At 37.4% G+C, this 21,036-nt stretch overlaps 1 protein-coding gene and 1 pseudogene across 7 annotated transcripts in view; both read right to left on the bottom strand.

Annotated features, from left to right (window-relative positions):
• Nucleotides 1-21,036, bottom strand: part of IFT81 (intraflagellar transport 81) — a 155,232-nt gene that overhangs the window by 23,136 nt on the left and 111,060 nt on the right. For all 6 annotated transcript variants that reach the window (XM_081036743.1, XM_081036744.1, XM_081036740.1 and 3 more), the window contains 3 exons: nucleotides 8,451-8,600; nucleotides 2,304-2,432; nucleotides 1,200-1,289 (listed from right to left, as the gene is read on the bottom strand). In XM_081036743.1, the coding sequence (XP_080892869.1) occupies nucleotides 1,200-1,289; nucleotides 2,304-2,432; nucleotides 8,451-8,600 (369 nt within the window). The remainder of the gene's footprint in view (nucleotides 1-1,199; nucleotides 1,290-2,303; nucleotides 2,433-8,450; nucleotides 8,601-21,036) is intronic.
• LOC308492519 (protein PROCA1-like) lies at nucleotides 10,317-11,407 on the bottom strand (annotated as a pseudogene). Its single transcript has one exon. The product of its transcript is annotated as a protein PROCA1-like (transcript).

The raw sequence follows: 21,036 nt of genomic DNA, 5'->3' as shown, positions 1-21,036 counted from the left end.
ATCACTAGAAATACACATACCTGGTCCCTTGTGTCTCCAAGTTGCTCACTCAAGAAAAGCTTTATGAAAATCAATGAATTAGAAAGTAACTATGAAAATAATTGTTGATGTCCTCAATCTGAACACTTTGCTCAAAATTCTCCTTTCTGAAACCTTTCATTTCTGACAATCACTTCATTTGATTCCTCTTTCCTTATCAGTTAAGTATAAGATTCTGATTGTATTTCGTTCTATATTGTTCTCCAGTTGGGTTATCTTTTTTCTTGAATTTCTTCATGTGTTTGTCCCATCTTCATACCTATTAGAGTATGAACTCCAGAGAACAGGGACTTGTCTCTTCCATTTCTTTTGTGATGGCATTCGTGCATAATGGAACAAGCAGGAGGTTTGAAATAAGATGATATAGATGCTAGAGCCAGCCCCTAACTCTCACTTCCTACTTCTCTGTTTGTATATGTCACTAAAACCTGTCTCAGACTCCAGGGTATTTTCTATAAAAAGGAAATGATGTCTATCTGATTTCAAAGCCCATGTGATTTTTCACTGTGCTTCTCTGACTGACGGATGCCACTCACAAAGAGTTCTGTAGTTCCATCCTCAGGCACATGCAGTACAGCTCACATTCAAACCTAAACTACTACACGGAGAATGGTAACTACTGCTAACGTCAGTTAGCCACCTGATCTGGATTTGTGAAGGGCATTACCTTCTAACAGTTTATCTTTAAAACAGTGGTTTGAACTAGCTTCCAAGTCATGGTATTTCATCACTTATCATAAGCTATCATAGTTTGCCCCCTGGCAAAGCAAGTTCATTAATCTGAAGTTAACTTGTCACCACTCGTTGGCAGACTTTGAGCTTTTACCTGGCCACAGAAGAATGTGACTTCATATTTATAGCTCTGACATGCATATGATTTAAAGCAAAAAGCTCATCTGGCTGCACTTGTGATTTCAGCTTAAAACTCCTTCTTCTCCTTCCCCCAATAATATATGACAGAATAAGCAGCATAAATTAAACAGAAACCTTTGTAGGTCATATTATTCACTCTCTTTTGCAAAATAATATCAATATGATAGTAGTAGTAATAATAATAATAATGTTTTCTATAAATTACCTAAGTAAAATATTCAGGATTCTAACTACTACATCTCAACAAGATAGAATACTAAAAATATCACAATGTCAAATTCACTTACTTGACATTTCTGACGCAGCTGTCGTAGTTCTTTTATAACTGGGGCTAAAGCTGACTTCTTTTCAGATACCAGTGAATTCAGTTTTTTTACCTGTCATTTAAACAAAACATATCACATCTAAAAAAAAGAATTCAAAAGAACAAAAATACTCCATGAATCCAGGTATTTACTGAAGTGTTATATATATGTAAGAGTAAAAAAACTATAAATTACTTCAGTGCCAAACAATGGGGAAGTGATTTAGTAAATCTTGATTCCTTAGTAAGATGGAATGCCATTTAACTATTCAAAATGTCAATTATTAAGACTGCAAACCAATATGGGGAAATATTTATAATCTAACATTGAATGACCAAAACAAATTACAAAATTGCCTATATACAACTACAATCATGTTGTATTATGTAAAAAACACATAATTACATAGTTTATACAAAATATACACAAACATGGATGAAGTGATATTAAAAACGGTTAATAACCTGAATGGCATAAAGAATGACCAATCACAGTGGACAGCAGCCATAGAGGTGAACAGGGTCTCGGAGACCTCTGCTGTGATAAATGTGCATCTTTTTAGGAGTTACGACTGTGGTGAGATCCAGGGGGTTCTGGGCGAGTAGCCAATATGGACAAGACAGGCAGAGGTGGGTATTCTGAGAGTTTGGGGCAGAGCTATTTACCAGTAAGTAAGGAAAGATTTCAACATTTTAATGCCTGATGAGGGTGTACCAGTGAATTCTAGTTAAATAGCAGCCTTGAATATCAAAAGAGACTAAGGACATACATAAAAATCAAACGATTTTATTAGTTAGGGTGGTATGATTTGGGAAAACTTGTTTTTCATCTTGAATATTTCTTCATGTTTTATAACTTTCACACACCTCAAAAAACACAAAATATATAAACTGTTATAAGCTGAATAATCTTACTAAAATGGAAAAGTTCAAAACAGATTGATAGAATATAAAGAGAGGAAAGAATATAAACAATGTGCAGAAGTGAAAATTTGAATGTTTCACTGAAAATAGGACAAACACAAAAATATCTGCATTCTAGCTACACAATAAAAATTTTAAAAACCCTAAAAAAATGTGTAATCACCATTTCAGACATGTCATCCAGTGTTCGTCCTTTCATTTCATCAACTTCACTCTTCAGTGCAGATACTCTTTCTAGCTCTTCTTGAGTGTAACTATATCCAGATATACCCTTTTTTTCCTCAGTAGTTTGCTAAAAGTAAAGAATAAAAATAGGTGTCAAAAATGGGGTCCACAAAATGGGTATCAAAAACTTGATGATTCCATAAGAAGTATATAGATTTAATACATCACAATAAAGTTGTAAATAAATTAATTTAGAATCCTAAAGGACAATCTCTATTGACTTCAACAATAATTATAAACTTTATATGTTATAAATTTACACCTAATTTTATTATCTTCAGGTGCATAGGAAGTATTTCTAATTTTAGACTTTAAAATAATGCTGTGTACAAGTATTCTAATAATTCAAGTTAGAGGTGATGGTAGCATGAATCAGGTGGTGAGGGTAGGGGTAATGAGAAGTGGTTCTGTGTATATTGTGAAGAGAGAGCAAACAAGATATTGTGGCAGCTTAAATGTGGGGTGTGAGGAAAAGAGGGGTAAAGAATGACCCAAGGCTTCTGGGCTGAATAAGCTGGAGCTGTCATTTGTTGAAATGAGGACAACTTGGGAAGACCAGGTTTGAGGGAGCAGTAAAGATTAGAAGTTCAATTTTAGACATGTTACAAATGTGAAATGTCTAATAGACCCCCAACAGAGAGGTCAAGATGGTATAGGGACAAGATTGGAATTTGAGGAGACATCTAGACTGGAGACATAAATTTGTGAGTTGTCTGAATGGAGAAGGTCTTTTAAGCCATGTGACATGATAAGATTGGAGGAGTGAGGGTAAAGAAAAGATCCAAGGGCTAAGCCAAGGGAACTCCAACATTTAGACCTTGGAGAAATGAGAAGAAATCATCTATGGAGTAGAAAGAGGAATGTTAGTATTAGGTTGTTGGAGCAAAAGTAATTGCAGTTTAAAAGGTTTTTAAAAAAATTGCAAAACCCGCAATTCCTTTTGCACCAACCTAATATGAGGAAAACACCAGGAAAGCGAAGGGTACTAGAAGACAAGTAAAGAAAAATTTTACAGAAAGAGGGAATCAAACACTGCTAATAGATCAAGTAGGAAAAGAGCTAAGAACTGATCACTGGATTTGGCAATGTGAATGTATTGGAAACCTTGAAAAGACAAACTTCAGTGAAATGGTAGGTGTGAAACATGACTGGAGAGGGTTCAAAAGAGGACGGAACAACCAAAAGTAAAGAAAGACAAGAAGAGAGGGAATAAAATAAGAGTTGGAATTTGGGGTTGCCAATAAGATTGAAACTAATTCTGTATGCAATTTCCTCTTTGGCATCACCAAATCCTAAGCTGTGCAGATGCAGGGTAAAACTCCCAGAAACCAAGTGGAAATCAGCCGATGGCTTTCTAAAGAGATAAGCAAAGATGTCCCGTAGTGCTGGGGAGTCCGAGGTAGGAATGCAAGACTTGTCAAAGTGTAGGCGCCTTGGTAAGTGCTCCAGACTACAGAGGAAACTCCTGACGTTAGTCCTTAGGAGTAAGGGCTATAACGTAGGAGGAAAGTCCCTGCCACAAGTATAAGGGCTGCATCTTAGGGGTAAAACTGGGAAAATACCAGCTCAGCCAATGGCTGAGCACAGCAGTGGCACTAGTGTCGGTCCCTTCCTGCCTGACAGGGGACTCGGCTAACTGGTGACTGGCTCAGGAACTCACCATCATCCTGACCAAGACTTTCTTAGAGCTGCGCTGCAGGCTGAGGCCCTTCCTACCCATGCTCCTTCTTGCTCCCTCTCTCTTTACAGATTCCCAGACTTGCATTAGAGCCTAAAGGCTTTCCCTGCCTCCTCCTGCTCCCTTCCCTTTATCCTTCACAACTGTTTCCTCCATTAAATCCCTTCTACATCTAATCCTATCTTGGTGTCTGCTTCTTGGAGGCCCTAAACTGTCATAGGGATGTGCTAACTAGTACAACGTCACTAGCATTTGAGAAGTATGGAGAAATAGTAACTATACGGACTACAGAATTGGAGTGGCTGTTGCTAAGGTCCATTGACAGTTGAAGAGACAAAATGACAGGCTCAAATCCATTAATTAATCATTTAAAGCCAAGTGATAAGGTCAGAGAACCTCCTTAGGAGCTTTCATGAAACCCTCATTTCCTATGGCTAAAGGGAAGAGGGAGCGGAAAACCAGGCATAGGACTTAGTTGTAAGACTAACTTGAGAGTCTTACAGCAAAACTTGAGAGAAGGCTGACTATATCCCATAGCAAAGCCAGGACTCCGAAGGGAAGAGAAAGATGCTGAATCCGGGATTCGAACAACCGGATAGACTCACTTGAGCACCTTGAGCCCCCAGATTATCCTGTATCCTTTGGGCAGTGGCAAATGGCGTGGCTTGTTGGTCAGGGGGCTGGATGAAGCAAGATAGCAAGATTGGAAGATTGGGGCCAAGGAGGTCTGGGAAAGAGGCATGTGGATGGACCCATGTGAGTAGACAGACACCAAGTGTCAAGAGCTTTCCATCACATGTTACCGGTCACAGCAGAAGAGGTACTAAACAACCAAGTAGTAAGGATGGCCTGTCTAGTAGCTGTCAGCCAGCTTCTGTCACTGGCCACCCAGTGCTTAAATAATGGGCTCATGAACAGAATGGCTATGTTGGCAAAGATGGAGGCTAAGCTCGGGCAAAACAGCATGGGCTCTCTCTCACTAATGCCCACCTAGCTGCTGCCGCTGTCACTACCGAATGTCGGACCTGGCAGCAACAGAGACCAATTCTGAACTCTGGGAATGAAATCAGCCCTTGAGGAAACAAATCATCTACTTCGTGGCAATTTGATAACAGCAGATCCTTTCTGCTCTGAAAAGAACATTTCATTCTGACTGGGACTGGCCGATATTCTGGGTAGGGTTTGATTTTCTTGCCCGCAGCGCTTCTGCCAGCACCACCATGCAAGGGCTCAGAGTATCTAGTCTACTGAGGTGGAATCCCACATAATATCACTGAGGACCAAGGGACCTACTTTATGGCAAAGGAGGTACTATGGCAAAGTCAGTCACTGTACCACATACTACACCATCCAGAAAGCTAACAACCTGACAAAAGAGAGGAACAGCCACGTGAAGGGACAGCTAAGTTGCCAGCTTGGAAATGGTAGCCTGTGAGGATGAATTCTAGTCTTCAGGATGGAGTGTACATCTTAATCCAATGCCCATTAAATGGTGCTGTGTTCCAAACAGAGAATACCTGGGTCTTGAAACCACGAGATAAACATATGAGGTTGGACAATTAAGTTCGTGAACTTTGTTGCAACCATGTTGCTAACCTTTTTTTATATCAGAGGGATTATTCATTATGAATTTGTACCAACTGGACAAACTGTTAACCAACGTCACCATTTGGAAGTGCTGAAAAGGCTGCGTGAAAAAGTTAGACCACCTGAAGTTTCCGCCAATAATTCATGGCTCTTGCATCACGACAATGCACCAGCTCACATGGCACTGTCTATGAGAGCTTTTAGCCGGTAAACAAATAACTGTATTGGAACACCCTCCCTACTCACCTGATCTGGTCCCCAATGATTTCTTTCTTTACCCAAAGATAAAGGAAACATTGGAAGGAAGACATTCTGATGACATTCAGGACATCAAGGATAATATGACGACAGCTCTGCTGGCCATTCCAGAAAAAGAGTTCCAAAATTGCTTTCAAGGGTGGACTAGGTGCTGGCGTTGGAGGACTTCAAAGGTGACCGTAGTGATATTCAGCAATGAGGTATATAGCACTTTTTCTAGGATGAGTTGCAAACGTAACTGTCAGGCCTTGGATGAGTGTTACCACTCACCAGGATTCCCATGTATCTACTTAGGGAATTACACTTCCCTTCTCAACAATTTTAGGCTCTGTGGGTATAGATCTTCCAGTTTCCAGAGTGGGCATGCTTCCACCAGAAGGTATATGAAGAGGCACTCTAAACTAAATGCTCTGTCTGCCATCTTGTCACTTGGGCTCCTCATGCCAGTGGACCAGCAGGCAAAGAAAAGAGTTTTGAGGCAGGACGTTTTGAGGCTATATAAATGCTATTATATACCGGGGGCAGATAGGAACATGTCTGATGCTAAGGTGATCCATTAGGACATATCTTGGTACTCCCAGACCTAGCTTTAACAGTAAATGAGTAAGTATAGCACCCACAGCCTGACAAGGGCATGGTTACTAGAGTCTCATTCCTCTTAAGGAAGAGGCACTGAGTCACCCTACCAAGTGAGCCATCTAGACCAGTGGAAGTGCTAGGCAAAGGTGAGTGACATCAAGAGTGGATTGTAGAGGAAGGAGATGTTGAGTATCAATTATGTCCTTGGGACCAAAAGTAGCAATGAGTTTTAAATTTGTCCCAGAACCCTCCTCCTATAATTTTTCCTAGAAATTGTGACAAATCAGAGTCCTGTAGAAGCTATACCTGGATGAAGTGAATTTAACATAAGAAACAAGTAGATTTCAGCAGGTCAAGGGGTGGGTGGATTGTAGTGGATGTTGTTGGTGCCCTACTCAGACCTCATCTGCAAGCTGCTATGAGTATTGACTGCTCCTGGCTCATGGTTGCCCCCTTCTCCAGAGAATGCCCTTAGCCTTAGGGGAGCTGCCTCATCTAGGTGGCTACACCCTGCCATAGCCAATGATTGATTAATATGGGAGTACCCTTGCCTCAATGTGGAATCAGCTCTGTGATGCTATTTGTCCTCCAAAGTTCCTCACTGGATCAAAATGAAGCTGTCTGCAGTTGTGACTATGTCCTTGCTTGTTTTTTTTCCTGCTGCCCCATCTGTTTCCCTCACTCTCCTTCTTTTGATGGCACTCCCTCCCTCAATAAATCACTTGTACAAAGTATTTCCTTCTTAAGCTCTGCTTCTGGAAACCAACTTAATAAATATAAAGCAAAAAGTGATGGAACTAAAAGGAGATGCAGACAAAGCATGACCATAGTTAGAGATTTAAACACATCTCTATCAATAACTGATGGAACAAGTAGATGAAAATATCAACAGAAATATGGAAGATTTGAATATTATGGTTAACACACTTGACTGAATTGACATATACAGAACACCATTCCCAACCACTGCAGAATACAGAGTCTTCTCAACTGCACATGGAACAATTACCAAAACAGAACATATTCTGGGCCATAATGCAACACTCAACAAATTTCAAAGGACTAAATTCAGAGTATGTTCTCTGGTTATAGTGGAAAAATTACCTAGAAATCAGTAACAGCAAGGTAACTTCAAAACCTCCAGATGTTTGGTTTTAAGCAATAACCCATAGGTCAAAGAAATCACAATGGAAATTAGAACATATTTTGAAGTGAACAATAATGCAATTACTACATATCAATTTTAAAAGTTAGTGCTGTTAGACTCTATATTTGATGCACAATAAATTTTCAATCTTAAGTTCCCTACAAACAAACAATATCCAACCACATTAGACAGAAAAGTTCATATTGCCAGCTAACTACAACTGGTTGAAACTTCATTTACCTCTATCAGATTATTGTTAGTTGGTAAACAAACATCCTGATGAAATAATTTCCCCATAGGAGAAAGAAATAAAAAAATTCAAACCAAGAAAACTCAGACGAACTGGCACCCACAATGAAAACAGCTTTGCTGTTGAGGGATTACTTTGGTTTTAACTATTCTATGACAACCTAGGCACAAACAAATATGGAACAAGCCTGCAGACAAACTTCCATATAGAACCTTCCCTGAATATTTCTTTCCAAAGCTCCATGGAAGTAATTGCTTAGAAATTTCTGTCCAGCAGGCCGTGATAAATACATATTTTACAGTCAATCTCTTGGTATGATAATTTTGCTCATATTAACTAGGTACTCAAAAGAAAAAACTACTTAGAATTCAACTTTTAATTCCATCAAAGTCAGCATGCATAAAAAAGTTAGTGCTTACTGCTACATTAAAAATAAACGAATCAGTTCATATGACATTTCTAATTAATCAGAAAAAATTAATAATTTCATGGTTTTTTCCCAGCAGAAACAATGACTTCATTATAAGGCTATAAACCATAAACCTGGCATTTGGACTTTCGGTACCCAAAGATAATACTGCATTACCAGTTGATGTTGAATGTTTTCATGACGTTGCTTAAGCAGTTCTTCTGTCCTCTGCAAGATACCAAACTCAGCTTTAAATTCAGCTATTATCTGATGCTTCTTTTTGAAAACTGTACTCTTGCTTCGAAGTTTACTGACATATCGTTTGAACTGTAAAAGAATACAAAATGTAGTCTAATGAGTAGAAATATACTTGCTAAATATCTTATATTATCTCAATATATTAGAACATTTTTCTTTTCTATTGTCTAACACATGTGAGGTCTGACTTTGGGTGGTGAACACAACAATGCAATATACAGATGATGTATTATAGAATGTTACCCTTGAAACTTATGTAACTTTATAAACCAATGTCACCCCAATAAATTTAATTAACAAATTTTTTTAATTAGAAAAAAAAATAAGAAAATAAAACTTGGAAAGACTAATTGCTCAATTAATATACTTTGCGTATGTTTTCATTTTTTGAACCTCTTTAAATATTGTAAATCCTTTTGTAAAAGCTATTCATTTGGGGCTTTACAAATAAAGATGAGGAAGACAAACTCAACCCTCTAAAAGTAAAAAAGTTTAAAAAAGAAGAAGAAAAAGAGGAAGAACAACCTGGTTGTGGTCTTAATCGCGGTATCTCTTATGTACTGTACTATTTTGGGTAGCATTGGATCTACTGGGATTAATAGCGCCAACCAGAATTCAATACTTGTAGCCACTATTTATCATTTAGGAAATGTACTGTGACTATATACTCTAAGAAGCATCTGAGATTGGTAAACAAACATCCTGAGATTGGGTGAAACTCATCCCAAATGTTAAAAAGCTAAGAATATTCCAAGTCAGTAGGAACTCATAGTTGCCTAATTCAGCTATTTACCTACTAATGATATTAAACTTATAATTGCTCTATTGAAATGGAGACCCCATTATTAAGTAAAACCAACCAGAGTTTGGAAAAGCAAATAAAATAAATAAAAGAATTCATTTGATAAGTACTGTTTATTAACTATTTGGTACTAGGCCCTGTGCCAGACACTGAGAGTACAACCCCAGACAAGATACTCACAGGTCCTGCCCTCATCAAGCGTAAGGAATAGTGAGTAACCGATATTTACAATCATCACGAACATTATGAAGAAGTAAAGGGTCCCTGAGACTAAATAATAGGAGTTTAACATGCATTGGGATGAAGGTAGGAAAGGTGGGGGTGGGATTTAGGGGAGGTGGGTTATGGCAATCTTCTCAAAATAATTATATTTCAACCAAGACTAAAGATGTAGGAGTATGTTAGAGGAAGGAGAAAGAGGCAGGGAAGAGCATTCCAGGTAAAGAAAACAGCAGGGGTAAAGGTCGTGAGGCTCTGGCTCAATATGAAAAGCAAATGCCAAATGTGAGAAATTTCTGGTATTTCTGAAACAGAACATAATACTTAAAAAAAATCACTTCCTCTTATGTAATATTAGTACTAATGATTTTCAGATATTGTTTACTATATAAGTTTTACTGCTCTAACTATCCTTTTATTAACTACATTATAAAGAAAATGTCCATCGTAAGAATCTGGTCTATTATGTTTAAACACATCACTTGAAAACAAAAGCTTCCACATTACCCCATATTACCTAATATGCGATAATTCTTTGCAAATCTTAGCCTTTTTAACTCCCAGTCCTTTTGAAGGCTAATTTTTTTGGGGGTATTATAAATAGTTTTATAAATAATAAAAGTAATGAATATATTTCAGAAATTTTAGGAAAAAGGAAAAATTCCCTCAAAGCCACTATCCCAATGGAGGCTCTATTGCCGTGTTGGTTTTTTTTCCACCTACAGCCTTGATCACATTTATTCTTCACCTTGGTCGCCCTGGTCTCAACTGAGATTGGGGTTCGATGCTGGGGTAGATTTCCTCTTGTTGACCTTGACTGGAGAGGACTTCGCCCCAGGCTTCTTGGCCTGGACTGTGTTGTCTCTCATCCTGGGTGATGAAGACTCCATCATATCCTCACTGGAAGGTTCTTCCTGCCTGGGGTCACCGTAAGCGTCCTCACTCTCCAGGTCTTCCCGGCTGTGAGGCCTGGACTGACATCCTGGCCAACTAACTCCCTTGGGCTTATCGATCTGCTCAAGTCCAGAAGTGAAGATTCCCATTTAACTGGTCTTTTCTTCTTAGTCAGCTTGCCCTTCTTGACTTTTTTCTTCAGCTTTGCCTTCTCCTCCAAGTCCTCCTCCTCGTCTTTCTTTTTTTCCTTTTTCTTCTTGATAACCTTGCTGCCCTGGGACTTCCCGTGTGGGGCTCTCAGAGCGCCAGATGGTGATGGGAGCTGCTGAGTCCGGGCCCCCGTGACTGTGCCGTGGCCTATGCCTGCATCGGTAGGTGTGGTGCCCCTCCTGGGTTGGGATGGGAGGCTTGTTCTCTTCCTCCTCCTCCTCCTCACCTTTCTCTTCACTTAGGTCATCTGCCCTACACTTATGGTGGGGTGGGTCACTGCCTGTAGCTTTGGCACCAACCATACCAGAACCGCAACACATACTCTACCCCTGGGATGGGCTCACAGCAAGGGGTCTGGATGATGTTGAAACAGGTTGAGGCCACCTCTCGGGAGTAGGTTGGGCCTACATTTCAGGAGCCACTGCTTTCTGTCTTCTCTTCACACTCCTTCCCCCTAGAATCCCAGTTGCAGTGCAGGCAGATGCAGGTTGTGGTGGCCACAGCCAGTGGCGAAGGCGTGGGCCATGTGCCTGGTGCACTGCTTGTGTTTCCAGCAGCACCTGTCAGTGTCCTTGGATTCACCTTCAGAGGAGAAGGCAGAGGCCACAGTGCTAGACGCCACGCGCAGTTGTCCTCCTTTCCTGCTGGGTAACTTGTTCATATCCCTGCGGCTCTCATCCCAGACGTTGGCACTGTCCTCAGTCTTTTTCTCTGTCTACCTTTCAACTGTCCTTGTCGTCCCGACCCACATCGCTCTCAGCCCAGTTTGTCCTCTCTACAAGACCCTTCCTCGCAGAAGTCTGACCCTGAACCTCAGCTTGGCCAAGCCAACTGTAAATGCTAATCTCAGCCCTTTGCCCCCTTCCGTCTCGTCCTCGTGCTTGCCCAACCCTTTCACCACCTCCCCCGCCAGGTATTTTTCTTTTTTAATTTTAAGGCTAAATCTCCAGTCAGTAATTCTAAATTTGTAAGGCAGTAAAATAGAAAATATAACAATTCTAAAATATAGGTATTTTATTTTCTTAAAGACTTGATTCACTTCTGAGTATACACAGAATATCCTTAAAAATAGTTAAGATAAAAAATTCTTCACATAACAATAAACTTCTAATTCCTAGTTTAGACATCATTTTAAACTTGACTTATACTTTGAAAGAAATAAAGAACACATTGTGTTTTAAACGAAGTTCAAAATATTTTTCTATCCATAATGAAGTTAGTTTTAATATTAAGGAATTCAGTCCCCACACCATAAATTATCAATGGCTGGATTACAGTAACGGTTTTAAAAATTTTAGTCATTACCAATGTACCTAGAGCCTAATAACTTGCAATTTTTCCTTTTAAAGAATAAATGTGTAAGCCTGACATAACCACAGATTTAGAATCCCTAGAGTAACTATATGTTCTATTAAAAGTGTCCTGGGCAAAATGCCCAGAATGAAATCAACCCTGTTCATCTGCTATCCTCTGTATTATCTAGGCTAATTTTCTCCTTCTCCATCTTGCATGCTCCAGAACTATTTTTAAAAGCTAAAAGCTATAAATGTTTTCGGTGAAAGAACAAAACCCACCAATTACTCAATGTGCTTTATGCTGATTGGTTATTACTTGACATTCATTGGACAAACTACCTAAGGGAAGGGTAGTTGGGGTCAGATTAAAGAAGTTCCATACAATTAAGCAACAGGTGGCCATCAAAGCACTCGAAGGGCTCTACTATTATGCCCCAAATGATATGGAGGAAAGAAAACACATTACCAATGTGTTTCTTCCATTGGAAGTTTCTCCAGTTAAAAAAAACAGACAACAGGCCCAAAAGGAGTCCCTTATGCTCAACCCCACGTCACCAAACTAAGACTTAATACCTAACTTAATTATAGTTTCAGCCTCTCCCAGGAATGGAATCCTAAACCAGTCAATCAGGAATTACCTGGTCAGCACTAATAAGGTAATCTGCTAGATCCCTGACATCCCCTGAAGGAAGGTGACCTTGCCACAAACAATCCGCTTTTTGCTAGTATAACTTCCTCGTCTGTTCCCTTCTGCCTATAAAAGTCTTCCATTTTGTAAAGCTTCTCGAACTCCTCTCTATCTGCTAAATGGGATGCTGCCTGATTCATGAATTGCTGAATAAAGCCAGTAACATTTTAAAAATATACTCAGTTGAACTTTGTTTGTTAACACTTCTAACTATAATTTGGATTTAGATTATTTCTGAATTTTCAAGTTATAAAAAATAAAACCATGAGAAACATACTGTAGATAAATCTTCAGACATCTTTGCTTAATCATTTCTATCGGACATATTTCCAGAAATGGTCAAAAGGAAATAAGGTTTTGATACATCCTGAGAAAATGCCCTTCGAAGATGATTTATAGTACTTTCTATAATTGTCAATTTTATAAATAGTATCTTACTTTTTATTTGCATTTCTTTATGAAGGAACTTCATTTTTTCATCATGTTCATTGTGCATATGTGGGGATTTTTTTTTTTGTAATGACGTGCCTGTCTTTGGCTCACTGTTTTATTTAAGCCTTTGATGTTTTCCTGTGGATCTGTAACAGCAACTCTCTAAGTTTTTGGTCTCAGGAGTCCTTTATATACTTTAAAAATTATTGAAGATATCAAAGGGACTTTATTTATGAAGATTTGCCGGCATGGCAAATTTGAGGGAAAAGAATTAAATTTTCAATTAACAGCATAACATATAAAAATCAATTTCAATTGGATTATAGATTTAAATATGAAAGACAAAGCTAAAAATCTTTTAGAATATAGGAAAATATCACTACGATTTTGAGATAGGAAAAGATTTCTTAAACAAGACACACAAAAAAGTATACACTGAAAACAGATTGATAAACTTAACTTTGCTAAAATTAAGGACTTTGGTGCATCAAAATATATATTAAGAGATTAAGAATATAAGTCACAAGTTAGGAGAACATAGTTAGAATACAGTAAGGATTTGTATCCAAAATATATAAATTAAACCTACAAATCAATGAGAGAAAAGCAGATAATCTAATAGAAAAATGGATAAAATACTTGAATAGGCACTTCATAGAAGAGAAAGCCCAAAATGGCCAATAAACATATTAAAAATGTTCAACATCATTAGTAATCAAATTAGTAATAGAAATTAATACCACAATACGATACCGTTTTAATACCCACCCAATCAGCCAAAAGAAAAAGTTCTTCAATGCTAATTATTGGTAAAGATGCAGAGGAAGTGGAACGCTTATGCACCACTGGGAGTGGGGGATATAAAATTTAGAACAATAGATTGGAAAACAATATGGCATATATACTAAAGTTGACATTGTGCTCACCCTATGCCCACCAACTCCACTCCTAGGAATAGCAAGGCTTTTCATAGTGTTGGGCCAGTTTTTTAAAATTTCTAATTATTTGTGAACTGGATACTTCATAAGATAATAAAAATGTTTAGATAATATCAAATAACTGTAAATGTTTCTAAATGCTTCCTCTCAACTTAAATGGTTGTGGATTAGTAACCAATAGTTTGTGGACTAGAACTGGTCTTCAGACCACATATTGAGTAGCACTACTCCAGAGCAGAGCTTCCTAAATGGGGTATATCCAGTACACTCATATGGCACAAATATTATATGTGTGCCAAGATATTAATCCACTCAAACTTCACAGCAACATATGGGCAAGATATTATAAAGCACTCTCAAACCGGTCATGCTCAGCTATAAGCAGCCTTGTCTTTTTACCTCAGTATGCTAAGCAATGATCATTTTCTGTATGTGTCACATGCAAAAATAGTTAGAAAACACTGCCCTGGAAAAAGTCTCGCTCATGGTCAGTGGGAGACATACATAAGAGTGCTGACAGAAAACTGCAATAGCAAAAAACTGGAAAACAAGCCACAACAAATTATTGTATATTCACACATGTATGTTCATATGTTATAGTATATAGAATATATGTAGAATATACAGAGAGTATGCTTCCATTAGTATTGCTTAGGAAAACTAAATAATATATTGTGTAGGGATACAAGGGTATCATCAAACAGCAAATAAAAGAGAAATTGGATGAAATAGGGGAGAGGCACACAGGGAATCTCAAAGTTTCTTTTTTAAAGCTGAGTGATAAATATATATATTTTCATGACATTATTCTTTACATATAACACACACACAAACACATTTATAAACACAATTTACAATTTATAAACACTTACATAACACAATTTAAAAAATCAAACACTTAAAAAAGTAAATAAACATTAAAGAGTCAATCTATAAGGTCCCAAATCTAACCAATGAGTCCCAGGAAAAGCAAACAGAAACAAACAAACAAAAAAGCAGAAGCAATACAAGAAAATTCCCAGAACTAAAGGACATAAGATTCTAAATTAAAAGGGCCAGTGGAATGCCCAGCTCAATGAAAGAAAAAAAGTTATACTTAACTCCATAATCTTAAAAATTTAGAAAACCAGAAGTAAAGAGAGGATCCCAAAATTTCCAGAAGAAGTAAAATAACAATAACAATAAGAGTGCACATCAAAGGACTGGGAATCAGAACAGCCTCAGACAGCAAAAATGAATACTAGAAGACAAGAGAACACCTTCGAAATTCTCAGGGAGAAAGATTTTCAACCAGAATTTATTACCTAGTCAAACTATCAATTATGTATGAGAATGGAGTAAAGACAGTTTCAAACAAGCAAGATTCTCAAAAATTTATCTTCCAAGTATCCCTTTTAAAGAACATTCTCTGTTACAACAAGGAATTCAGAAGACTTAGGGTGTAGAAAGTAGGGGGTCCAAAACAGGAGAGTAGGAAGAGAAATTCTCAGGATAATGACTGTGAAGCCCCAGATTACAGTTGTATAGCAAGCCTAGAAATTTACCTCCTCAGACTGGAACCGAAGGATGAAAAGGGCTCCAGGAAGAATGAATCCAAGGTTTAAAAAATGTAATTAACAGATTACTGCGTATGACCATATGCTATATTAAGAGAACTGGTACAGTTCTCTGGAGCTGAGTGAGTGATAGATACATAAAAAACTAACCAAACAAAAAAAAAAAAAGTAAGGTTACAGTATCAATTTAGGGAAAAAAAACGAAAGTATGAGAAAGGATATATAATCAGTATACTATGTGGCTCAGCTATATACAATATGTTTATCCAGAAGGTGCCAAAAAAATTTATACCCATTTTAAAAAAGGAAAAAACTGTATTAATTGTAATACTCAATATATACCAATAACAGAAGATGAATACAAGTCACATTTGAGTTCTGCAATTACAAGAAGTGCTCAAAGTGGTTACCATCAGCATCCAGACACTTCTTATTACGGTGAACTACTGTTTGAGCATAGATAGCATCTCTTAAAATGTGTATACATTTTTTTGGCACCCCTGGTACAATCACCAAATTAACATACTAAATAATGATTTAACAAAAAACTATAATTCTATTGGGAGGCTATAGAAAAATGGAAGGATGGGTTTAGGGTGTAGACGGGGAATAGGAGTAAAGGGCTGAATTCTCATTACCTATGGAAGTATGTCTAAAATTGAAAAAAAAAACCAAGAAATTTTGTCATAAACATGTTATTTAGAGACATAGAAGTAAATTCTAGAAGAAACAACTAAAAGCATTAGGAGTAGTTGCCTCAAGGAAGTATGAACTTGGAAGTATGGAAAGGGACCATTACTTTCATTATGTGCTTTATAGTACTGTTTTATTTTTTAAACTACTTATTTGTATGAATCAAAGAAACTGTAATTAGGGGCTGGCCCGGTGGCTCAGGCAGTTAGAGCTCCATGCTCCTAACTCCGAAGGCTGCCGGTTATATTCCCACATGGGCCAGTGGGCTCTCAACCACAAGGTTGCCAGTTCAATTCCTCGAGTCCAGCAAGGGATGGTGGGCTGTGCCCCCTGCAACTAGAATAAAACGGCAACTGGACCTGGAGCTGAGCTGTGCCCTCCACAACTAAGATTGAAAGGACAACAACTTGACTTGGTAAAAAAGGCCTGGAAGTACACTCTGTTCCCCAATAAAGTCCTATTCCCCTTCCCCAATAAAAAAATAAACTGTAATTAAACTAAAAGAACAACTCAAAAAGCCCATCACCAACAAAACCTAACAGCTGATAGATTTCATTTTGAACAGACTTTAAGTATTAAAAATTAAATGTACTCATAATTCTGTGTTGCATAACTTCTGTGAGCAAAAATTCACCAATAATTTCATTTAGAACTTAGTCACTAAAGGTCCTAGGAGCAATACAACAGTCACAGAGGCAGTTCAGAAACTTATTAAGATCATGGGCTTTGCAGTCTGAGAAACACAATTTCAAATCGTGGCTCCCCCACTTAAAGTAACATTGGGCAAGTTACTTTTCTTTCGTCTTTACATATCAATTTTTTTCAACTGAAAAAAAAGAGGAGATAACAATACTTGGGAGTGATATGAAACTGTATGTAACGCAATTAGCACAATTCCTAGTGTAACAGAAGCTATCATTGTAACAATTATGCCAATATTGATTTAATAAAACAAAACAAAATTTTGACCTAAGTGTCTGCAATTATTAACAATCATAATTGCTACTGTTTAGTAGCCAATTCTTGAATATCCTTTATTACTGTGTAAAGGGTTCTTATAACCTTTGAGAATCAAAACATGTGTTAAACATTATATAATGAATATTTGTCTGTAATAAAACTAGATAGTTTTTAAATAAGACCTAAAAATGTACTAAAATTCTATAAAAATTGAATAATGGATAATGATCAATAATGTCTGTCATTCTGTTTGAATAGTTAAAGAGTACCTAGAAAATGAGATAATCACCATTCTTTCTATGTACTAAAGAAATGTCAAGTAATTCAAATAAACAGAAAAGTAAAGATCTAGGTGTGCTGAATACTCTTTAGAACTAAAATAGAATAATCCTTACTGCAAGCAATTACACACAAGTCTACACACTCTGAGTACAACTATGTGAAAATTTGTATACATGTCTATTAACCAAGATTAGGAGAGAATTAAGAAATTAAAACAGCTGTTGTGTTGGGCAGGTACAGTTATGAGTGAATTACCTGAGATTTATTTATTATTTAAAAAATTTAAAAATATTGCTGAAGGAACTCTGGAATAGGAAATATGTAATGAATGCTTGGAACATTAAGGGAAAAGCTTTCTATAGTGCACTCGGCAGGTCAATTAAGTAAATATGTCATTAAAATGACCTGTGAAGCTTGTCACTGCACAGGAAGGCCCATGATAGCAGCCATTACTAATCATGTGGACCAATACACATTTGTAATCTAAATTTGTCATTTATGAAAGAGCAGCCATTATTTTAGATGCTGAGATTGGTAAGGTTAATGCTTTCTAATGCTAGCTTCTGGCTTTGGGACCAGTTTTACAGACACAGCTCCTTTGTGATCAAAAGGAAATGTGACAGATGTGCTTTCTCCTCTTGTCCACTTAATGTTTTCGAACCTTTAATAGAAATGATCAAAATCTAGGCTAGCTTTTTAAATGGACAAGGCAGCTTCTTTCCCTAACTATGTAACCATTTCCAAATGCTTTCAAAGCTTATCTGGAACTCAAAAGTATTATTGGATTCCAGATATCATTCTGGATATTTATGTGGAAACAAGAATCTCTGCTCCTGCTGCAAATTTTCCATCTCAATACCTGGCGTGAAAATATTTCCACAGTAATCAGCTGTGAGGACTTTATAAGACAACACTATAATAAGGACTTCATATTGTCAAGAACCACAAAGAGCTATTTTTCTCTTTCAAAAGCATTATTCCCCCTTTCACAGAGAAGGAAACCTATAGAGAAATTAATACAACTCACCAAAGTTCAGCAAGTTAGAAAAACTGAACTAGAATGAGTACTTTCATCCTATTAGTCCAACATCCATGCTCTTTTCCATTTCTTAATTAAATCACATCTTTGTCAGTGATTTCATCAAAAGATTTTAAAGCATAGAAACCCACAAAAATAGGCCCCCAAGAATTAGGTATTAGATGACATAACACCAACCGTTCAAGAGTAGCATGAAAACACCCAATGGCCACATTTTTTTTCTGCCCACTTGTCAGTGTCTTGTATTCTGTCTGAATTCAGACTTGCAGAAAACCTGAAAAGGCCATCGTTGCACATCACACTTCATGTCATAAATCATTTGGACTCCCTGAAGTCTGGTCTTAGAATTGCTATTTCTTTTAAGGCAAGAAAAATATTTCAAAGCAACCTTTGTTTTCTGCTAAAATGATAGTCGTTTTAAATCACCCATCGTAACTAGTACCACATACAAATACAATTCTAACCTTTTCCAACCTGTTAGTATTACATTTTTACTTTAAATTAGAAAATATCACCAAGCCAAGCATGAACAATGTAATTACCTACATAAGGTAGTGGACAGTTAACTAATTCTTTTGAGAGAGCCTATGATAAGCAATGTGATATATGCTGGTAGAAAACTGGTTTAATAGAAACTTGCGCACAGGAACAGCCATGTGTGAGAAACAGTTAATCATACCATCCAAGGTCTCTGTGCTTCTATTATAAATCAAGTCACCGCCACACAACTGTTGCTATATCTCTAATGGGTTTTCCAACTGCTGTCCAAGCAGTTCACTCTCAAAAACAAATTCCTGTGAGAAGTTTGCAAATTTTGAGTTAAAATGGTGGCATTACCTAGATTGCATACATAATACACTGCTTCTATTACAGTGAATTGAGCCAAAGTTATTTGATTGTTTTGTTCCATCTCCTGGGAAATTTTAGGGGCCTCAGGTCCCGCTATGAACTCTTAAGAGGGTAATATGATCTGAAAAGTTCTAAAAATATCACAGGTTTTCCTAGGTTCACTGAGAAGGGTGGATGATTCAATTACCAGTGTCAAAATTTGATTCCTAATTTTTTGGGATCTGACAACTGCAGTAAATCTTGCCAGGATTCCCTTATTTTCATTGTGTTTCTCTTTGAAGTATTTAAAGAAGATTTCATAATCTTTGCAATTTAGCACTAGGATTTCTGTCAGTAGCTGTAGAGTAAATTGGTCGGGACTTTCTTAAGCTGCTCATAAATATTATTTGACCAAGCCCATTTTATTAAGTAGCCATTAACTGCAAAACAGCTGATCTTCTTGTAATGGTTAGGGGAGAAAATACAATGGACTCAACACCCATGCACCATAAACCTGGAGTGACCTTGCAATGGATGAAGTGGCAATGGAACTTTCACCACAGGTTCACCTGTTGCTATCACGTTCAGACCCAGAAGGCACGCATTCATCCGAATGACAGCTCTGGGAAGGGTACTAGCACTGCACCCCTGGGGCTGATTTTTTGTTTGCTTCTCAGATAATTAAAGCAGAGATTCGGAGATATCAAGGTGACTAAGATGGTAGAGGTCAGCAGTTACGTGGCACTACTGCAAGCAGCACAGGCTCTGTTTTTGCTCTTCCATTAAGTGAAACAAAGTCATCCAGCTCAGACTGCTGCCTATGAAAGGGGAAAGAAATCATACCAAAGAAATTGACTGGAGGCTACCATATTAAATGCCAAATTTAGGCTTGTGGCCAGGTTTTTAGAAATTACTTTATCTATACAATGAAATAAACAACTATGGTAAGAATGAAGAGTTACATATAAATAATTTTTCTTATTAACTGAAGTGCCAAAATATTTTTAATATCGTTTCCCCAAAAATAAGACCTAACCGGAAAATAAGTCCTAGCATGATTTTTCAGGATGACATCCCTTGAACATGAGCCTTAATGCGTCTTTTGGAGCAAAAATTAATGTAAGACCCGGTCTTATTTTCGGGGAAACACGGTAGTATGACTTTTCTAATGAAAAAAATGTATCTACATTAAACTATACATTTTCGTTCGGGTTTTCTACACATTTACCGAGTGCCTATTACAGGCCAGGTCTAAGTAAATGGTGGTGAACATGAGACCTACCTGTCATCACGGAGCCTATTGGTTTCTCAGGGGAAACAGAAATTGGACAAGTGATCTTAAGTGTGCTACATGTTACAACACACATGAACAGATGCTATGGGAATACATTTCAGGGTTGTGGGGTGTGAGCTAGGAAAACAGTAATAGGCTGTGCTTCCTGGAAGAGATGTTACTTAAGCTCTTTCTGTTATCTTTAAAAAAATCCTACTGTTCACAGCAACCTTTTATTGATAACTCAGCATCATAATTATGACCATTAACTATTATATTATGCTATAAAACTGTTTTTCTATGTCCTCTCATACTGAATCCTGCATAAAGTGAGATATTTCTATGCAAACATTTTTAAAACACTCCAAATTATGGGAAACTAAGGTCACTTAATAT

Source organism: Rhinolophus hipposideros (assembly GCF_964194185.1).
Source record: "Rhinolophus hipposideros genome assembly, chromosome: 24".
Classification (NCBI taxonomy): domain Eukaryota; kingdom Metazoa; phylum Chordata; class Mammalia; order Chiroptera; family Rhinolophidae; genus Rhinolophus; species Rhinolophus hipposideros.
Note: the sequence above shows the minus strand (reverse complement) of the source record. Positions and strands in the feature narration are given on the sequence as shown.